At 41.2% G+C, this 18791-nt stretch overlaps 2 protein-coding genes across 4 annotated transcripts; both read left to right on the top strand.

The window, feature by feature from the left end:
- Positions 1–1503: 1503 nt before the first annotated feature.
- Positions 1504–7311, top strand: csrp1a (cysteine and glycine rich protein 1a). 2 transcript variants are annotated; one of them, XM_088996742.1, is made up of 7 exons: positions 1504–1654; positions 3075–3184; positions 3940–4102; positions 4175–4304; positions 4378–4474; positions 6184–6293; positions 6436–7311. In XM_088996742.1, the coding sequence occupies exons 2-6, from the start codon at positions 3076–3078 to the stop codon at positions 6276–6278; spliced, it is 594 nt and encodes a 197-aa protein (XP_088852868.1). In that variant the 5' UTR covers positions 1504–1654; position 3075; the 3' UTR covers positions 6279–6293; positions 6436–7311. The 2 variants fall into 2 exon arrangements, with proteins under 2 accessions (XP_088852868.1, XP_088852877.1); XM_088996751.1 differs by lacking the exon at positions 6184–6293.
- Positions 7312–11679: 4368 nt separating this feature from the next.
- On the top strand, positions 11680–18721 carry phlda3 (pleckstrin homology-like domain, family A, member 3). 2 transcript variants are annotated; one of them, XM_088996786.1, is made up of 2 exons: positions 11680–12301; positions 12920–13258. In XM_088996786.1, the coding sequence occupies exon 1, from the start codon at positions 11828–11830 to the stop codon at positions 12260–12262; it is 435 nt and encodes a 144-aa protein (XP_088852912.1). In that variant the 5' UTR covers positions 11680–11827; the 3' UTR covers positions 12263–12301; positions 12920–13258. The 2 variants fall into 2 exon arrangements, with proteins under 2 accessions (XP_088852912.1, XP_088852904.1); XM_088996778.1 differs by lacking the exon at positions 12920–13258 and adding an exon at positions 17854–18721 and having other exon boundaries at positions 11689–12301.
- The last annotated feature ends 70 nt before the right edge of the window (positions 18722–18791 follow it).

Below are 18791 nucleotides of genomic sequence, written 5' to 3'. Positions count from 1 at the left end.
AAAATCTCTAGAAATAAAAATAAATAGTCCATATTTCCTCTGTAGCGGCAGCACAAATCAGTAAGCGTACAATGGCCACTCACCGATACGATATTAAAAAAAATGCAAAATGCATAATGACAAGGGGCCAGTGCTAGCGTGTCAACCTCAAGTGAAAACAGTGCTTTCTTTGTACCTGCGGATCACACCTCTAAAGATGGAGGACACTGATTTGCTGTGGCGACCCAGTCAAGGGAAAAGCCGAAAGGAAAAGAAGAAGATACTCACTATTTTATACCAATGCTCTGATCTTACCGTTTGACACAGCAAAATAAGAACAGCCAACCAAACACTGCTGGCTGTGCCCACATTTTCTCAATTCAATGAACAATGCAACAGGCGTGGCCCAAATTCAACAACCGAACACAAAATGACAATTTCCTGCCAAAACTGACGGTTCCATAGGAAGCAGAGGCAAACAGCAGAGGAAAGTACCAAAAGGAAACAATGTCAAAAAAAGCTGAGGCACGAAACGACGTAACAGAAAACACCAAAGCAACACACATATGTGGCACAACTCAATCCAATTTTACAACTCAATGCAACTTTCACTCCGCTGGAACACCAGATTGCCCCGGGATTGACTCGAGATGCATGAGAGGTGTTGATGACGTACCGGTATTTTGTGCTATGTGGGGCTTCCGGGTGTTGCTCATTTTCCGATCTTTGAAGAGCGTTTGAATTGACTGGCGGAATATAAACATGTTCTTAAACATGTTTTTAAAAGTCACAAAAAAAGGCGTGAAAGAAGGGTATACCCTTTGCGCATGCGCGTGTTTGGTTTCAATATTACAGTATTTCTATCTCGTGATGGAAATTCGGGCTCTTTCGGCTGCCAAATGGCTCCTCAGTTTTTGTTGTTCCGACAAAAATGTATAGTAATATGCTAAACGAATTACTAGTGTAAAAATATACAATATATCCCTTTTTTACATTTATATTGTTCTGAAAATACACAACATGGAGTACACTATGGAGTGCTACAAAAGATATACAAAGTACAAAAACAAAGAACCATCTCAAAACCGTCAACAACATTTTGTCTGACAATAACCGTCAATAACATCACTGAATATGTATTTTTATCAACTTTTAACTATTTGCAGTAAAACAACATAAGTAAGCTTTGATTTCTACACAACAAATTATAAATTTAAATTAGTAAAAGAAAAAGAAAAAAACAACATCCAGGTAAAGGTTGTAGTGAGGTGTTTGTGAATATTGGCATTAAATATACCTTTGAAGGGGTTTATCGTCTTTGCTCAAAGTGTGCCGCTGTGTCTCGAACCCTCTCCTTTTGGCGTGTGTGCGCGTGTGTAGAACCCTACCGTATGTCTTCTACAACGGATTTTGACCAATTACATGCGGTTTTAAAGTCGACTCCTAAAGAGGCTCCCTATTAGGAGCCGGTTCCAGTCGGTCCCTTCCCAGAGCCGGTTCTTAAAGCCGGTTCGTCCGCGGACGACACATCTCTCGAGTTGAGGCGTCAACACAAGGCAGGCAGGCAGCCACGCAGGCACGTCCCTCTCAACAGAGGAAGTGCGGCAGCAGAGCTCCTTATCGCCAGTCAGACTTTCACCTGTAATTCACCACCGCCGACTGACAGAAACTTCAGGTACGCAACACTTGAAATCCTACAGCTTCCTGCTCTCATTCTATTTGCTTGCCAATGCATGAAGGGCAAACGCCCTTTTCTCTCGCTTAAGTCCAGCAAGCCGCCAGGCAAAACTGCCGTTTTTTGACTTTGCTAAGACGGAAGAGACATTGTCGGTACTCGGGCACCTGAAAAACGGAGCAGATAAAAAGCAACAACACAGGAGTGCTAAAGTAAATATTCTACTACTTATTCTGTCAGAGGCTACCACAACTCATTTCTGTGGGAGGGAGGGCGGTTCATGTTGTGCTGACTCTACATTTGTACCTGTTTTCGACTCCCATGAAACTCACTATCCTACATGCTCCTACTTGTTTTTCAACTGACAGCCCATTTCGAGAAAGACAATGTCACAGTCAGGTCTCAAATCATGGGATTCCAATACCTCCAGGAAGGACTTAGAACAGTATTTCTCCCATGTTCTCTCTGAGCGGTCTTCCAAAAATTGGCAGGCCGGTTTTTATGTTAAGTGGAGAAGGGAAGTAGGAAAAAACATCAGATGCTCAAAGAATCAAGTATGTTTTTGTAATAGCAGATTTGTTTGCAGTAAAACGTTTATCTTTTGTCCCAATTCACTTTGTTTCCAGTTAAATACATCAAAGACCGAAATGGTCCATAACGTCTTTGCTTTGGGGTTTAATATTTACAAATTTCCAATCACATTCACAAGAAGTAAGTGCCATTGGTTAAAGCCAATGATAAGCGTGTATGACTGTGTATTACTACCTAACACAAACACAGAAGTATAATTAATACGCATTACATTAATATTTAGAGGTTTATTTTATATGCTACAATCGCAAACAGCAGGAATACAAGACAGCCTCCAAGTCGTGCCTGACCTGAACTAGAATCCCCCCATCAAAATAAAAATAATCCTTCCACATATTTCCCATGCAGCAAAACATTGGCATCAGCCCGAATGGAAGTGATGCAGAGCAAAACGGAGTGATTCGATGAGGCCTTTCATCGCGAGGAACATCGCATTGGAAAGATGAGAATTTACTGTTCAAGTCATTATGGCTTGAAAGCAAAATACAGGCAGGCTGCCAACATACTTCACATCATACTATTCTAAAATAATTTTTCCGCACAAGCGTCCCAACTTTGAATGCAGTCCTTAGTGGAACTTTTGCCTTGTCGATTGGCAGCAGTAAAATGACGGCATCTGGACTCAGGCACACGAAGCATAAAACACAGAAAAATAGTTCCACTTATTAAAGTATATGTTTTTAACCTTAAGAAAGTCCCAGGTTTGTTATTGTACTTCTTATCCATAAAGTCTACCGGCACTTGTGCAGTTTCCCAAGTAATCTGTATTCATTTAAATAAAACGAATTATAAGATATGTCAGTGTTCCTGTGTGTATTCTTTGGCAAAGGATGAATTTAGGAGGAGGACACCAGTGTGGCCATTGTAAGAAGACTGTTTACTTCGCAGAGGAGGTACTCTGCGACAGTCGGAGATTCCACAAGTCCTGCTTTTTGTGCTGTGAGTTAACTGTTTACTATATATCTAACCGACTGCTGACCCATGTGATAGAATAAAGAGCTCCTGACGTGGGAAGGAATATTTGAGAACACGTACATGCTTGTAAATATGATGACTTGCTGTTTGCATGTTAAAGTAAAATGATGATATGGGATGTGAGCATTGCCTTAAAAATGATAATCGGTCAAAACAAAGCTTATGTTAAGTTGCCCGGAGATCATGTTTGTGCAAAAACAGTGCTGGTGTACTCTCAGGGGGAGTTGTGTTCACCTTGTTTTAATAATGTTGACTTGGTTTTATGTTCATGTCGATAATGCCTCAACAAATGCTCTTTCTAAATCTCACCAGGCATCCTTGGCAATCACAACCATGCCAATTCTACCAAACCACTTTCTATCCTACTTGTTTAGGGTCACAGGCAAGATGAAGCCTGTCCCATTAGACAAAACCCTGACAAGACATTTGCATAAAACACCTTCATTATGCCCCTCTAGCCTGGTTCAATCATCATATTCTACCAAGGGCTGAATCCCCAGTTGCAAGTGAAAGAATTTGTCGAATGAAGTTCACCCAGACAGAATTGTGATGATGTCATTTGTGTTTCTGTGTCGCAATGGCACATTGCTTCAATGGAATTCACATGAAAACAAACGAATGCTCCATAAAAGGACTGCGGATTCCACAGCAAAAATCTGAAAAACGACACACTGGGAAAATAATACCGGGTGTTTAATTTTTCTGTTGCATCTGTTCAGTGGCGTGTGGGAAGTGCCTAGACAGTACAACTGTTGCTGTTCATCTGGATGAAATCTACTGCAAGTCATGCTACAGCAAACATTACGGACCAAAGGGTTACGGTTTTGGTGTTGGAGCAGGGACTTTGAACATGGACCAGGGTCAGGGTCACTCTCATGAAGAGTGAGTCCTCACAGATTTTTTATCTGTTTTTAATCTTTTTAGTCACATTGCACCTTATATTTTCCCGTTCAGGCCTGCTCCTCATCGCCCCACCACCAACCAAAACCCTTCAAAGTTTGCACGCAAGTTTGGCGGATCCGAGAAGTGCCCTCGTTGTGGCAAGGCTGTCTACGCTGCAGAGAAAGTGATTGGTGCAGGCAGCGTAAGAAAAAATACACATAGACAGGCATGCAGAAATGATAGATGACAATAATTAACGTTCTGTTAAATTGCAGTCATGGCACAAGATTGGTTGTTTCCGTTGCGCCACGTGCGGTAAGGGCCTTGAGTCAACCACACTTGCAGATAAGGATGGAGAAATCTACTGCAAAGGTATAACAAAGATCATATTTTGTCATCCAAGCAGCTATGCTTGACATGGTCTAAACATTTTTTCTATCTCAGAGTATTTAAACTCTCAAATGGCACACCCACTATTCAAAGTGACTCATTATGAAAGACTCAGGGATGCATCTGGGCCGCGCCCTTGCACCATTTACGCATTTTGACAGCCACTGGCGCAACTTTGTAACTCCGCTGTGCCAGCACTGGCACATGTCTATTACGATTAGCACATATTGCTACATTATCTGCGCCACATATGACATACTCTCTTAAAATAGCTAAATAAACACATTTAGTTAAACAGCAATTGAAAACTGGTCATTTTCCATCAGAGGTTTTAACTTCTGTCGTCTGCTATCTTGCCTTACCGATATATAGTCATAATCACCTTGCATTTGTTTCGCTGTGTTCCCAAGTTGTGGTTGAGGATATTTTGGGCTTTGCCGTAATGTGCTGGAAACTGCCGAAAGAGACAATCAAATAGTCATTTGCCCATCGTGCATTGCACTATTTACATTAAACATGACTGATATTTGAAATATGGAGCGTGATAAGAGAAATAAAACCCTAAAAGACATTAAAAACAGGCAACTAACAAACATGTTCTCGTTTTATAAGAAACAATCTAAGTCTGCGGAGGGTAGTGACAATTCTTTGCAGCAAACTGCTGTTAATTATTTGAATTTAGTGGCTACTGGGAATGATTTCAGAGCAGCACATTGGAAATCTTCAAAGCAAAGAAATGTGCTTAAGTAGACACTTGTAAGAACTATTGTGCTAAGTCTGTTCTCTTTGTCTTTTCTGTAATACCATCGAATATCAAAAAAGCACAGGATTGATTGTGTAGTACTAAAGAAAATTGAAAATGTATTGAATTGAATATATTATTTGACTTGAATTAAAATTGTTAATATATTAAATGGTGTTTCATTCGCAATTTAGAAATATCATGCACCAATGAATGTATTTTGGTTAAATCGGGACCCATTCATTTTAGAATTTAGCCCCCATTTTTAATTTCCCAGATGCATCCCTGAAGACTGGAAAAGAGGTAGAGCGTTCATGAACACAAGACGACAGCAGAGGGCGCCATATTACTCACAAGTCAGTAACATGACTGAGGAAGGGACATCAAATGAAAGTGCAGTGGTTCACAAACTATCATTTTTCCATGGAAACTGCTATATGGGTGTGTTTACAAAGCAATGTTAACCTAACAATTCTATTGCTTTGGAGCATCGATGAGAAGGTTTCATCAGCCGCCATCTGTGCAAAAGTGAAGGTTTCGGACGTTTCGCCTCCTATCCAAGAGGCTTCGTCAGCGAACTAAAGTCTGACTGGTCGTATCGGCCCCATTTATATATCCCTTGACGAAGCCTCTTGGATAGGAGGCGAAACGTCCGAATTAGGGATATATAAATGGGGCCGATACGACCAGTCAGACTTTAGTTCGCTGACGAAGCCTCTTGGATAGGAGGCGAAACGTCCGAAACCTTCACTTTTGTACAGATGACGGCTGAAGAAACCTTCTCATCGATGGACCACTCCTGTACGACTGAGAGCTTACACAGACGTATTGCTTTGGAGTCAAAAATAAAAACACAATCCACTTACAATTGTCACCAATTGAATATACAAACATGCAATTGGTCACTAATAATAACGGCAGTTTTTTCTTGTTTGCATTTGCCGAGCAGCATCTGTGACCTTTGAACCAAACCAAATGTCATCATTTCTCAAACGGGTGCAGATGAGGGTACATGAGGTTTTACTATTCAAACAACATGCTTAGCTTTTCGATATGTTGGTAAGTATGTATTACAAATACAGCATATCGACTCATTTTTCATCATCTAAATCATCTTTGTAAAGCAAGCCGTAAATGATGAGAAAAAAGACACAAATAGGCATTCTGGGTGCATTTTTGACACCATCGTTTTGCCCGACAGGTTGTTACGCAAAAGACTTTGGCCCAAAAGGTTATGGATATGGAGGTGGGGCCGGAGCTTTGGCACTCACTCAGTAGATGGAACCAACGAAAGAAGAATGGCATCAGAGTGATTTTAAATCCACTAGACACATACAAACACCAGTCCACATGCACTAACCAATCATATGTGATTGTATAGACACGAACGTCGACATGGAACAATGCTTTTTTTAATCATGCTAAAGATACTATCAAGTGAAGACATCTCTGAGAGAAAAACAAAAAGTCAGATGTCGTAGGTCTTCCAACGGACCGTGCTTGAATTATTGGGGAAGTGGACCTGGATGACACCAGGCTGTTTGGTTCTCATGCAGAATTCAAGGATTCAAGGAAATTGATGGTCATATAAGTACACTTTTTCCCAGGAGATGGCAAAAAATATAATCGCCAGGAAGGTCAGCTTTTTTTGCAATGTTAAAACTGATTGCACAAAAAAACGACGTGTAAAAATTGGACAATTTTTGCTTACGGTCAATTTATAAGTAATTCAAACAATATTTTCAAAAGCAGAAACAAAATACATGTTTCTGGTTTGCGAAATATCAAGACATGTATCATGTATGTATGAATCCAAGTATCAATGATTTGATTCCACATGGTTACCCGTGTTGGAAATAACAAAAAAGGACCTCAGGCTGAAAACGTTCACGTAATGGATCAACTTCTACCCATTGTTGGCAGAAGCACCCAGATTTGGACTTGGATCAATTTTGGAGATACGGGCTCTCTTCAATATTAATCAGAAAAGAAACTATTGGTATCTAACATCAAGTATTATGCTGCACAGGAGTATTAAAAGTGAAAGAGTGACATCAATTAAAGTTGGCAAAGATGACACCTATTCATAGTAAACATTCCTTGCATAACACAGCGCTAACACGTCACACATACATGACCGAATTAAAGCCATCGAAAGTCATGTGTTGATCCACCCATGAAACCCATTGTGGAACCGGCCCGAAAGGCATGTCAAGGATGTAAGACATGCAAGGAGGTAACCTATCTGTCACTATTCCATCATGGAACATTTCTTCCACTAAAGATGTGATCCCCCCCCCCCCCCCTCTTGTTATGGAAAAAAGAACATTTTCCTTCTGGTTTTATTTAGTAGTTGGCAGAAAGCATAAGTGCAATCACAGGGCCAAATTATAATTTATTCCACTCGACAACACTGATGGGGTCAGGGGGTGATGAATAACATTTGTTTTGGTGGGGGTTATGGAAAAAAATAATTCAAAAACTTGCTAACCTGATCATCAGGTGTGTTGAAGAAAGGAATTGTGGGCCTATTAAAAGCTTTCTGATTCTGAAACATGACGCACAGTGAACCTTGAGGGCAGTTTGACACTTGAGACGTAATCAGTAAAGACATGAAATACAGACAATTCACTGTTTTACAATTCTTTCAGTATTTGATTAACTTAACAGACAGAAAAATGGTTAACAATTTGACAAATTCCCCTTGTGTTTTGTGTGTGTGTGTGTAAAGGAGAGGGGGTAGTTTAGCATAGTTTCATTCATGTACAATACATATTATGTTTATTTATATAGCGCTTAAAAGCAGTTGAAGCTGTAACAAAGCGCTTAACCTTGACAACTATCTTTTCCTTTCGGCTTTTCCCTTCAAGGGGTCGCCACAGCAAATCAGTGTCCTCCATCTTCAGAGGTTTGATTCGCATGTTTGTTTTGGCCAAGCTTTTACGTCGGATGCCCTTCCAGACACAACCCTCTCTATTTATCCGAGCTTGGCACCGGCACAATATTGTGGCTACAGAACAAGCAACATAATGAAGATGCTCAGGAAAAGGCTCCCAAACATTGACAACTATCATATACAGGAAATAAAGCAGTCACAAAAAATAATAAAACATACACACATTGTACAAATGTACAAAGATAAGTAAAAAAAAATCCGATTTTTAACTAGTTTAAAGGAGCGAACGTTTGAATGTACTTTTAGGCTCATGTAGAAAATAAGCAATTTCCTATAAAACCACAGGGAATTGACTTACGCGAGTAAAAACACATTTTTAGTCACATTCGGCCCCCAATACCAGTCAGTTCAAAAAGTAAATAACATACCTGACAACTTGGCTTATAACTGGCCTTATAAAACATGACAATTCCTGAATAAACGTTATATTACGCCGTACATGCATGATTTGAAATGATAAAAAAAACGCCAACAAGCGGAAATGCAGACATTTACAGCGCATGCCAACTTTATGCTTTTAGTTTTACCAATCCAACCGTAAACAGCGATAAAATAAATATACTGTAGCCGTTGAGGAAAGAGCACACACGACTGAATGTGGAGACGTGTTTATTCCAACGGCTAACAAGTGGATCTCCTCAAACAGAAAATGCAGTGAAATACAGTGGGGCCTCGGTTTACGAACACCTTGCCTTACGAACATTTCGGTTTACGAATGTTACATTTATGAAAATTAAACCTTGGCATACGCACTATTTTTGCGATACACACGCCCCCACCACGGCTGGCGGTGTAATCTTGCGGAAGAACACAAAAGCACACGACCGAACAGCGTCCCAGCCGGCCTACCTTTCCACACCCCCTTTCTATGAGTGCACATGTCGATTGTCTTCAACGATACTTTTGCTGTTATGGGACCGAAAAAGATCCCACCACAGGCTCGTGTTCAGCCGAAGAAGACACAAAACAATATAACAGTCGAGGAGAAGAAGGAGATCATTGAGAAGCACGAACGAGGTGTGCGTTTGTGGCGTCACGTGTACGCACGTGGCTGTCATGTGAATCTAAGCCTGACCCATCTCCCACGCTGTGTCACTTCCCTGAGAGTAACTTTCTATGACCATTCTACAAATAAAGAGCCCGGTACCGTCCACCATTGCTACCATCCTTCGCCTAAGAGCTTTACACAAAGGCGTTATTTAGTCGATGCTTTCACATGAGTAATGACACCGAAATTGTCACGTGTGAGTTGACAGCTGGGGCGGGGCCGCCGCTCCCGACCTCCGCCTGCCAAAGAAGACACAAAACAAAATTACAGTCGAGGAGAAGGAGATCATTGAGAAACACGAACGAGGTGTGCGTATTGATCCCCTAATCACCAATACTGGGACATTTCAACGAGTCACTGTCACCGCACCAGTGACATGATTACGACGCCTCGCGCCTCATTGTGTCTTACGCTGGCAAGTCCAAGAGTTTGCTTTGCCCGAGGTGATTGTCAGCCATGGTCGCGTAAGTTTGTTGCTTTCCGGGATCGCAAGTGTGCCATTTTATTTTGCCTAGCTTGACAGGCTGGACGGATCGCTCCCGCCCGTCTTCTTTTGTCGCGTTTTGTCCGTGGAATAATCAGACTTTTGTTTTAATAAAATCTCTGCCAGCACCTACGGGACTCAAAGTGGATGCAGATGACATCGAGGAGCTTGTTGCTCACAAACTGTGGGTACCCTCAGTGGTCATTTAACAAATGTCAGAAAGAAAGAATAGGGAATGAAACCAAAAATTCTGAAGAGACAAAAAAGAGAGGAGTAGCAGTACATTACATTGCAGGAGTTTCTGAAAAACTACAGAGCCCTTTGGCAACACAAAATTCCTACTTATTTCAAACCGATAAACACTTTAAGGCAGAAATTAGTGCATCCAAAAGATAGGCTGCCAAATGAAAAACAACGTAATGTAGTTTATTCAATACATTGTAAGAATGAAAATTTTAAAGAGCAGTACATTGGGGAGACTAAACAAATTCTCAAAAAAAAGACTATCAACATCGCAGGGATAATACTAGTGGGCCTCAATCGGCAGTACATATGCACCTCAATGCTAGCAACCACTCATTTGACGACAATGAGGTTAAAATCTTAGCGAAAGAACATAAATGGTTTGAAAGGGGAGTAAAAGAAGCAATTTTCATAAAACAACTAAATCCTTCATTAAACCGGTTTGGTGGGGCGAGGTTCAATTTGGATCGTTCGTACAACACCCTACTTAGGCAAAATAGGATTAGGAATACTGATGAGGCGATACCGGTGGAAGTGGGGCATTCAGGCCAGTCGTTAGTCAGAACAATGGGAACAATCGGTTGAGTGGCAGGGAGTAGTTCTCTGCTCCCCCCAACCTGAGAGCAGGGACCTATCATAGCAGAGTCCGGCACCACCATGTCTGGACAGTAGGGATATATATATAGCAGTGACGTGCGGTGAGGTTCATGGCTGGTGAGGCACTGACGTCATCAATGACGTCACCGCTCGTCTCTACTTAGTATTTGAACGGTAAATTCAGCGATTTTGAAAAAAATCCTAAAACGGTGAAGTTAAATGGACAAAAACTTTAAAGTACAAATCACTAAATACATCTGTTTAATTTATTTTTTCATTTGATATTTCCATGACAGTTTTCCATGATGACAGGTGAGGCAGTGCCTCACCTGCCTCCACTGACTGCACGTCACTGATATATAGGGCCTAAACTACCAGTAAGACTTTAGTTTGCTGACGAAGTTTCTTGGATGAGAAGCGAAACGTCCGACACCTTCAAAGAAGTACAGATGACGGCTGAAGAAACCTTTTCATCGATGGACCACTCCTGTACGACTGAGAGCTTACACAGATGTTCTATTGATGATGTTCTATTGACACTTTTGCTGTTTTGCCGTGATAATACTGGCGATCGGCGGCAGCATTGACGTTGGCTACCAGCAGTTGAGACAAACTGGATTAAACCCAAAATGTTCTTTGTAAGATCGATTTACATTTTTTAAATTTCCATATAAAAATTGTAGTACGCCGCACATTATTTGAAATGATAAAAAAAAAACTTACGGGGAAAACGTATAAGTTGTCAGTGATGAAATAAGGAAACAGTGTGCCTTTGTAATAGTTTTAATATGTCTGCATTCCATGATTTAGGTTTGCAGCAGTTTTTCCGAAATTCGTCAGCATGTCAGTTGCGTGATGGGATAATACTGCGTTTATTACATTCAGCCTACAAATATGTTTGAACCTTCATTGTGGTAAAAAAAAGTACACGTCACCTTTCTGACTTTTTATCTCGCACAACGATTTAAGTTCATCAAAACAATTTGAAACTTGCCCTCGGTCAACTGCGTATAGTTTCAGTCACTGTAACAGCACGTGACGTGTCAACTCTTTGACGCGGTCTCTAATAAGGAGCGAGGGTGTGTCCGTGTGCGCTGTGCGAACAGGTGCACTGTGGTGGGCGGGGGTGTTCCGCTTTTCCACGCCGGGCATGTTCCAACACATCCACCCACGACGCGTTATGCTGCAGCGGTAGCAGTGGCGATGTAATCCCACGTCGCGTGATGTGGATTTCACCGTCTTTCTGGTGTTAGAGCGCACCAGCGATGTCTCTCCCAGCCAAAGTCACGCGAGACGGACTCCTGGAGAAACGCAGTGGCGGTCTACTGCAACTTTGGAAGAAAAAGCGCTGCGTGCTGACCGACGAGGGGCTCCGCTTGCGCGGCTGCATGGGTCAGTCGGCTGCAGGTCACCCACCCTGCGCGGCGTGGAGCTCGGGCTCCAGAGACAAAGAGCTTCTCTTCGAACGCATGGAGACGGTGGACTGCGTGGAGTACAAGCGAGGACTGGTGTACTTCACCGTAGTAATGAACTCTGGCAAGGAGATTGACTTCCGCTGTCAGCAGGACGGTACGGCGTGGAACGCGGAGATCGCCTTGGCTCTGGTCCGTTACAAAAACCTCCAAGCCGTGGAGACTGGGAGGAAGAGACTCATTTCCACTGCTCATCTGAGCGGTACCGAGGAGGATAACGAGATGTGACAAGTCGAACTATACATACTTGGATGAAAAAATCTACAGGTAAACGCGCAATTTTGATTGAACCCCTTGAAGTAAATGTGAAGAAAAAGGACAGAATCCGACATGTCTTGATAGCTCACCACAAAAAATAATTCTTATACAGGCATTTGTACAGGTATAAGCTAAAATACCCTTTGATAATGTAATTTACAAAACACACTTCTAAATTACTGCTTTCCCTGCTTTTTAAGTCACCAAAATTCTGAACTATGGCTGACCACCAATCTCTCTTCACAATATCCATGGTTGAGGTGGAAAAAAAATAACCGACCTAGTATGCTCACCGCCCAGAAAGAGGGAGTAAAAGTACAGAGCAGTTTTCATATAAGTAAAATGTTTTCAGAAAAAAAGTAAAGCACCAACATGTGAAATACATAAGTAAACAAAGTACTTCCCACAATTCCCCATGAAAATACCCATTTGGGGTTTGAGAAATTTGTTTCTTAATAAATGAATTACTATCAGACATACCGTAAACAGTGTTCATCCACCAAGTCACATATCTGACAATGAGGGGCGCGTGGGGGTGGGCAATTGTTACAAAAAGTGTGTTTTGAATGCCCCAAAAAATGTTGTCATCGAATCCATCCTGTGTTCTTCCATCACCGTTTGGTTCAGGGCCGCCACAAAAATGGACAAAATCCAACTTCAACGGACAGTTAGGACGGCGGAAAAAATCATTGGCACCGTTCTACCCACTCTCGAGGACTTGCACACTGCAAGAATCCAAACTAGGGCGCGAAAAATCCTACTGGACCCTCCGCACCCTGCCCACAACCTTTTCCAGCTACTCCCCTCAGGCAGGCGCTACCGATCCATGCGCACCAAATCCAGCAGACATTTAAACAGCTTCTTCCCCCAAGCCATTAACTCTTTGAACTCTTTCAACAGTAGCCAAAATGGAACTGTATAGTGCCACTTAGCAGTTTTTTTTTGACGCCGATACTAGTGCAACGTGTTCTTCCGGAAACAAATTCCTTGTGTGTTCTACATACTTGGCAATAAAGATGATTCTGATTCTGAAATGTTTGTCATCGTTTGGAATATTAAAAACTTCATAACTGATATACTCTATTATTGCCTGAAAAACCGTACACCTTTTTGATGCTATCTTATGGCGTATTGGTGCCTTGAAACTATATTGAAGTGAGTTAACCCATTTACGCAGAGAATAGAAAATGTTTTCAGATGGGGTAATAAGAATGTGGAAAAACTCAAAAATGCCATCCATTTAGCTACACGGTGTGTAGATTCTGAGATATGAGCCGTGACCATATGGACACGCTCGGCACGAGAGGGCACAAAAACGAACTATTTAATTAACGAACTATATTAATAGAAACATGCTTGGCATAAATGGATTAAAACACTTAGTTTCGTATATTGTCTAATTTTGTGGCATGTCAATTCACAGATTTTTGCTAAACACGGCAGGGCTTATTAGCATGTCCCATTAGTCCACAATACATTAGTACACAATACATTATGCTAAAATATTTACTCACAAATGGACCAAGTTGATGTCAAATTCTGGCCTATTGAATTGAACAAAAAGGCATTATTGTGTTGTATGTCCAGCAACTAGTGGACAAAAATTAACATTACCCTTTGCAGTTGAGTTAATGCACATTTAATTATGTCAGTCACCCACCTATACAACACATACCACCGGCATTAATACGGGAGATAAACGGATACATTTATAATACATTTTATTTCAAGCGCCTTTCAAAACACCCAAGGACACTTTACAATAAAAACAATAAAACAAAGCACATAACAATAAAACCATAAGTAAAATGATACATAATAAAATAGCAGATAGAACTATACATTGAAAGCAATTTTAAACAAGTGGGTTTTGAGGTGAGCCTTGAAAATAGGGAGGGAGTCAATATTGCGGATGTTGGGTGGAAGAGAATTCCAGAGTTTGGGAGCAGAGTGGCTGAAAGCTCTGCATCCCATCGTGGTGAGACGGGCAGAGGGCACATAGAGGTGAAGGGAGGATGAAGATCTGAGGGACCGAGAGGGAACAGAGATTTGAAGCAGGTCAGAAAGATAGGGAGGGGCAAGGTTATGGATGGCTTTGAATGTAAACAGAAGTACAGTAAAGTCTCGTTATATCGATATTCAAGGGAGTCCGAAAAAATATCGATATAACCGGGACTATCGATATATCCGACCCTGTTTGCATGTAATTTTCTCAGTGCGTGCATAGAAATAGTATCGATATAACCGGGACTATCGATATATCCGATATCGATATAACGAGACTTTACTGTATTTTAAATTCGATACGATGTTTAACAGGTAGCCAGTGGAGTTGCTGGAGGACAGGGGTGATGTGGTAAAAGGAGGGGGTTCTAGTGATGATCCGGGCTGAAGAATTTTGGACGAGTTGGAGTTTATGGAGAAATTTCTGATTGATACAGAAGAGAAGTGCGTTGCAATAATCGATGCGGGAGGTGACGAGACTGTGGATAAGGATAGCAGTGGTGTGAGGGGTGAGCGAGGGACGGATTTATGATGATAAATAACTTTAAGACCAGTGAAGTAGACACTTTATGCAGCAAGGCTGATTATCTCTCACAGGTCTTTGCGGTTAAGAGGGCAAAATACTAGAAATGTGTCAGAATATGCTCCAATGTCATGAAGAAACCGCATGTTGTCTTGGCGTGCAAGCTCTTATATTGCCTTATTAGATTTTGCAGATCAAAATTTGTAGACAGTTAAAGTAATTTGAGACTAAATGTAAAAAATAAGCATGAATACATTTGGTGAGGTGAACATACTTTTCAAGCATGTGAAATTGACATCAGGCATCCAAAGCACTGTGGAATCTGTACACATTACATGAAAACATATCCTAAAAGATGTTTGACCTATTATCATGCTTATCTCATTATTGTATCAGGCGCCTAATTCACACTTGAAGGACAACCGACGCCTCTGGAAAAGTCATGTCCATAATTTGTAAAATCACTTCAAATGACTTCTACTGAGCATATTTTACAAAGATTTCACGGCATATAGCTATATTTTACGATTTAAGACTCGCGCTGAATATTCAGGAAGTCTTGTTTTCGAGTTGATGACGATGCCTGACGTGACGTCACGTCTGGAACGCCCCTGACCAAGAAAGCGACACACAATCCATTTTGGGTACTTTGTTTAGTCTGAAAACTTTGTGTTGATCCGTGTTAATGGTGAAATTAGAAGGAAAACACAGAAATAATGCGATGGTGAATCGTTGTGTGTTGCACCAAGACTACTATTTGATACTTGTTGACACAAATTCCCAGCATACAAATCAGCCCATTTCCAACTGAGCTTGGGCGCCATCTTGTGCATTTTCGGGGAGCTACATTGGAGTCCAGACGCCTCAAAATGACACGGAACGACTTCTTTAATCGATTGCAAACATTTATGCTTTCCTCTTCAGAACTATTTGATAATATTTCATTTGAATCATATTCATAACTGGATGAGTAACAAGAAAGCATCTTCTCTGAATCTGAAGCCATTGTTTTGATTCTCAAGCAAGGCAAGACGTCTTGGCGTGACGTCACAAACAAGGGGGCGGGACCTTCTGAAACTCGCCATCCTGAGGTCATTTTGAAGTAGTTTTGGGACACTTTAACTCATTTTTATTGGTGTTTTGCATTTGACTAAAAATATCAGCCTGCGTGTTTTGGGTATTTTACATGCTATAAAACGTTTTTCTGATGTCAGTTAGGAAACAAAAAAATGGTGTCGGTTGTCCTTTGAAAGAACGAGATGAAAATATCCATGTTGCTGCAGATGACTAGGTGGAAAAGATTATTTTTGAAACGTGGCCTCTGCCCGTCGGGTAGCGCGACAGTGACGCAGTCTTCCCAGCATGCACATAAAAGCAAAAGTCGTAGTCAAAGCCATTATTAAGTTGCAATTTGAGCCTGCGTAACAACATGGGACAACCTCTCCCTCAGTTAGCCGCCAGGTATTTTTAGTCACACACTTGGTCGCGCAGCACATTGTTTTGATGCATTAGCATTTTGTCGGGGAGTGTGCTAGACTGTCATTAATTTTAACCTAATCTAAAAGGTCAACTGTGACGTCGTTTTAGAAAACCCCAAATGACACACTTTTATGTCACTAGTAATTCAACAAAATCAAAACAATAAAGCTTGAAAAGATCATATCTATTTATTAAATTTAACAAAGTCATTGTTTTCCTGGTGTGACATCTGATGACAAACCCGGAAGTGTAACATCACTTCTTTTCCTTTCAGCTTTTCCCTTCAGGGGTCGCCACAGCAAATCAGTGTCCTCCATCTAACCCAGTTTTGTGCATCCTCTTCTCTCACACGAGCTACCTTCATGTCCTCTTTCACAACATCCATAAACCTCCTCTTTGGTCTTCCTCTCGGTCTCCTGCCTGGCAGTTCAAGGCTCAGCATCCTTCTCCCGATATAGTCACTCTCTCTCTTCTGGACATGTCCAAACCATCTCAGTCTGGCCTCTCTGACTTTCTCTCCAAAGCCACTAACACAAGTTGTCCCTCTGATATACTCATTCCTGATCCTATCCAACCTGGTAACTCCCAAAGAAAACCTCAACATCTTCAGCTCTGCTACCTGTCTTCTCTTCAGTGGCACTGTCTCCAGTCCAAACATCATGGCTGGTCTCAAATGTTTGATTCACATATTTATTTGTTTTGGCAAAACTTCAAGACCACAATAACAGTGCTCCCCATGGAAAGTGTACAAAGATGTTCAGAAATCATTTCATAAAGCTTCATTTTAAACTTATCTAAGAGGATCCGGCTGTTTGAAGAGTTGGAAGAGGAGGTTTTTGGCAAGATGTACCATACTTTCCGGTGTATAAAGCGCACCTCCAAGGAATGGTGTATTTTCAAACTTGTTCCAGATACAGTATAAGGCGCACCTTCATATATATATATATATATATATATATATATATATATATATATATAGACAATTTAGAGTGTTCAGTCAACCTATTATGCTTGTTTTTGTAATATGGGAGGAAACCAGAGTCCCAGGAGAAAAGCCCCACAAGCCCAGGATGAACATGCAAACTCCACACAGGAAGGCGAAAGCTGGGATCAAACCTACGATATCTGCAAAACTGTTTTAGCTCAAATTACTACTCTAAAGACGGTTAGCCAAGTTTACTTTGATTCTTGACGTGTGATGTGAACGTTCATTTGTTTTTTGGAGTAGCCAGAGCCAAACTAGGTTACAACATTCCAAGACGGACAATTGAAGATGAACAGTACAGCATATAAACGGTTGCTAAAACTGTTCAAACTCCCAAGTCAAGCATGACAACACCCTTGTTACTTACGCAAAATGCTCACATGCCCATGACGTGCATGATTAAGTCTGAACTATGCGCTCACAGGACAGGAATCTGCAGCGACACTTCCTCAAGTGAACTAGGTCCCAAATTAACTTAGTCGCCATGACAACAATGTTGCCGAGCTGCTGTTACATGTCATATATTACAATGATAGATAACCATGTGTTCTGTTTTGTTTTGTTTTCCAGCATTTCAACATCCTTGGCGTGAAGCAATAAGAAAGGGTCTCAGGTTTTCTCCAAATGACGACAAGAACAAGTTGATGCGTTACATGAATGTTCTCCGGCGGGATTCCATTTCTGCTATTTCCAGTGTGGATAACCATGTGCTATCTAGTCATTAATACTTGGATTGTTTATGTGTTGATATTTCACAAACCTCTTCTACAAGTCTTTTTGTCTTTTGATGGTGAAAAATACTGTTTGACTGACTTATAAACGAGCACAATACAGACTCATAATATTAGCATGCTTGTCTGAGGATTGTCATGAAGAAAAACAATTTTCACTCTCAATTCTGGTACATTTTTTGTTTCATAAAATGTCATATGTCTGTGTAAGCTCTCAGTCGTACAGAAATGGTCCAAGAAGCGAAACGTCCGACACCTTCAAAGAAGTACAGATGACGGCTGAAGAAACCTTTTCATTGATAAGATGTCATAAGGTATAAATAAAACATGACTAATACTCTTCGCAAGCTCCAATTTTCATACACAACCGCATGGAAGAAGTCCAACATGGCGCCCGAGTAGGCAGCCGTCACCAAGTGCTCTCACGAGCCTTGCTTTTGTTGTTGTCTTTGTGTTGTTTTTGTGTTTTCTTGTGTCATTTTGAGTTGTTGTACGCCATGGGTACGGATTGTTTTTCAGCATTTTTGGCCACGACGTTCATCAAGGAGGAGACTCTGCTGAGCGGTTGCGCCTCTTCGGCAGCATGAATATGCTAGCACTGTTTTTGATTTGGGAGGCATTTGACTGTCATCGCTGGACAGTCAATTGGGGCAATTGTGCTTTTTTTTCATACAACAAAGAGGGTGCACAAAGTGCTTAAAATTGAATGGCTGTGTGTGTCTTTTGTGTAGTCACATTATCTGTTATTTAGTTTTTTTTTTACTTCAAGATGGCACC

The sequence above is a fragment of the Hippocampus bargibanti genome, linkage group LG01 (assembly GCF_051943395.1).
Source record: "Hippocampus bargibanti isolate YZ-2025 linkage group LG01, ASM5194339v1, whole genome shotgun sequence".
NCBI classification, from domain to species: Eukaryota; Metazoa; Chordata; class Actinopteri; order Syngnathiformes; family Syngnathidae; genus Hippocampus; species Hippocampus bargibanti.
Note: the sequence above shows the minus strand (reverse complement) of the source record. Positions and strands in the feature narration are given on the sequence as shown.